The 2,335-nt window shown below is 38.8% G+C and overlaps 2 protein-coding genes across 3 annotated transcripts; one reads left to right on the plus strand and one right to left on the minus strand.

The window, feature by feature from the left end:
- The first annotated feature begins 17 nt into the window (after positions 1–17).
- LOC109591391 (endoribonuclease LACTB2-like) lies at positions 18–1,091 on the plus strand. Its single transcript, XM_020007129.1, has 4 exons — positions 18–45; positions 541–609; positions 660–741; positions 866–1,091. The coding sequence occupies exons 1-4, from the start codon at positions 28–30 to the stop codon at positions 925–927; spliced, it is 231 nt and encodes a 76-aa protein (XP_019862688.1). The 5' UTR covers positions 18–27; the 3' UTR covers positions 928–1,091.
- Positions 951–1,662, minus strand: LOC100633742 (uncharacterized). 2 transcript variants are annotated; one of them, XM_020007128.1, is made up of 3 exons: positions 1,635–1,662; positions 1,484–1,588; positions 980–1,432 (listed from the first exon to the last, which is right to left on the minus strand). In XM_020007128.1, exons 2-3 carry the CDS (start codon positions 1,580–1,582, stop codon positions 1,148–1,150), a joined length of 384 nt encoding a protein of 127 aa, XP_019862687.1. In that variant the 5' UTR covers positions 1,583–1,588; positions 1,635–1,662; the 3' UTR covers positions 980–1,147. The 2 variants fall into 2 exon arrangements, with proteins under 2 accessions (XP_003391606.1, XP_019862687.1); XM_003391558.3 differs by having other exon boundaries at positions 951–1,432; positions 1,484–1,656.
- Positions 1,663–2,335: the final 673 nt, after the last annotated feature.

Consider the following 2,335-nt stretch of genomic DNA (forward strand, 5'->3'; position numbering starts at 1 on the left):
TGCTATTGAAGATACATCACTCACAGAATGTCAAGAGAAAAACAAGTGTGTTGATACTCCTTTTGTTAATCTTTCTCTTATCACCAATTCGCCTTTGTTGCTCTTTCACTTTCTCTTTTTATCTCTCATTCTCTTTTCACTCTTTCTCTATTAGCCCATTCTTCCTTATAACCTTTAAGAGACCCTTTTATAATTATCCTCCTTCCTATTAGCCTCCAGTTATTGAGTATACTGAGTAATTCTCATTTAACAAGTTATACAGCCTTTTAGGTGTATATCCTATGGCATTCCTATTAGGCCCTCTTTTCTCAGTACTACAAATAAACTTTAAGTTACCAGAGGGAGGGAAAATAATACCTAAAGATAAATTGTTTGTCTAAGAATAGGGTGATCTTTGCTTAGCTCTGCTGACTGTAGCAGAATAGCTGTATAAGTGCCAAATTTTAGCTTCGTGGGAATTGTAGCTACTATGCGCCACCTACCGTGTGAATTATGGAACCTTCCCATTGCATGCATCATACTATCTCTATTACTATATAGATACTGGATGCTTTGACAACCTCTCCTCGTGCTTTGACCTCGATGGGCATTGTCAAAATTATTTATAAAGTAAGGTGATGGGGAAAGTACCAAAAATTATTGTATTTTTGTGTGGGAAGGATGTGCCTGAGGCTCTTTGGCCCATGGCAGAGAACAATGTCAAGCTTCATCTGGAGAAACTTCGCAAAGAAAATAAAATAGGTACAATACTTGTATGCTAGCCCTGAATTAATTAAAAATAATGCTGACAAGAAATATAATCAGAAGGTTATAATTTGATTTATGTTCATTTCTATGTATTCCTTTGTTTTTGTTGCACCTTTAGTAATTGAAGCAAGGCCAGGGGCAGATGATTTACACTGGAAAGCTGTGCCATCAAAGATATAACATTTCTATTAATAACACTGACAAATTTTTTAATGTTTTTTTTTACCATTCAGAGAGAGGAAAATCATGAAACTGATAATTGGTGTATAATAGTAATAATTACATATGTTGTCATAATTATATTGTGTAATATATAAATGATACATTTTTGTTCTTTGCTGAAACTATCCGGATTAAGTAGATAATAACGAGAGGATTTCAGGATTATAAAAAGTAGATATTAATCTTTGGCTTGCTGTGGTGGGCTTTCAGTATGGTTGCGGTAATTGAATAGAGTAATGACAATCGGCTCCGAGTCAGTCTTGTAATCAAAGACAAAGTGTCTATAATAGAATCCGATCCCTTGTGATATGTCTCTCCCTTCACTATGAAGGTGACTATCAGAAGGTAATGTATATCTGCTGTCCTTGTTTCTTCCCCTTGTATGGCTGTATAATATGTCAGCTTCATCATTACTCCTGCTTATAGTAGCAGAGGCATTGCCTGACTCTCTCAGTGCCTGGTTCTGCATAAAGGAGTGAATATGGAATTGGTATTAATATTTTTACTCCCTTACCTTTTGCCTGCAGAGCTCAGCAGTTATGACTATTACTGCTACACCAATGGCGTACGAAATAAAGAAGATAATGAAGAACTTAACGAGGACTCTAGCCATGGCGTCCTAGAGATTAGAGCCCAGAAACTCTTATGAGAATGGGTCTACTCACTTTATTGCATTATTTACTGTGGGTGTGGGCTTTCAATTATAGGCGTGTCATGGGTGTGGTTTAATTGATAATGATTGCACGTGTTGTGTGTGGGAGAGGTGACATTATGACTTGAGGTTATCATAATTGCAATTAAAAAGCACTCTCTTTTCATAGTTTGAAAATTGGCTCGTCTGTTTCGAGGTACATGACTACTTCAAAGGTGCTGGCAGACAGGGAGACGTGATATGTGCTATAGAGTTACGTGAGAGAGAAAGAAGGAGCTCTCCATCATGCGCCTCACTTGGAAAATTAGACGAAAGCTACTACGCCTTGTGGCTGCCGGGACTCTTTTATCAGCAGTAGCTCTCCTGGCCCTGTATGCTAGCTCTAAAGCTAGTCCCAAGGCTATATCAGAGACTAGGAGAAGACAGCATAGCAGTTTCATGTTCCCGGAAGACCTTCATTATTCGCATAAAGGCTCTAGGATCACTGCCAAGTGCACAATGGCTACCTGCTTTAATGTATCAAGGTGCATCAACTCTTTTAAGGTATACGTGTACCCGTTTGAAGAGGAGAAGAAGGGAGGGAGGGGAGGTGGGAAACAAGCTGCTTCGTCTATTTACAAGAAGATGGTGAGAGTTCTCCGTGATAGCCCTTACTACACCAGTGACCCAAACACAGCCTGTCTGCTGGTCCTTAACATTGATACTCTTGACCGA

This window comes from Amphimedon queenslandica, unplaced genomic scaffold (genome assembly GCF_000090795.2).
Source record: "Amphimedon queenslandica unplaced genomic scaffold, v1.1 AMPQUscaffold_8298_Cont19757, whole genome shotgun sequence".
In the NCBI taxonomy this organism is placed as follows: Eukaryota; Metazoa; Porifera; class Demospongiae; order Haplosclerida; family Niphatidae; genus Amphimedon; species Amphimedon queenslandica.

What these genes read in the sequence shown, in the direction of transcription:
- LOC100633742 (XM_003391558.3), bottom strand. Translation starts at nt 1,582, where the DNA reads ATGGCTAGAGTCCTCGTTAAGTTCTTCATTATCTTCTTTATTTCGTAC. An exon ending in CTGAGCTCTGCAGGCAAAAG is followed by an intron (nt 1,433 to 1,483) that starts GTAAGGGAGTAA and finishes TCCTTTATGCAG; the next exon opens with AACCAGGCACTGAGAGAGTC.
- LOC109591391 (XM_020007129.1), top strand. An exon ending in TTGTCAAAATTATTTATAAA is followed by an intron (nt 610 to 659) that starts GTAAGGTGATGG and finishes TTGTGTGGGAAG; the next exon opens with GATGTGCCTGAGGCTCTTTG. An exon ending in TCGCAAAGAAAATAAAATAG is followed by an intron (nt 742 to 865) that starts GTACAATACTTG and finishes TTGCACCTTTAG; the next exon opens with TAATTGAAGCAAGGCCAGGG.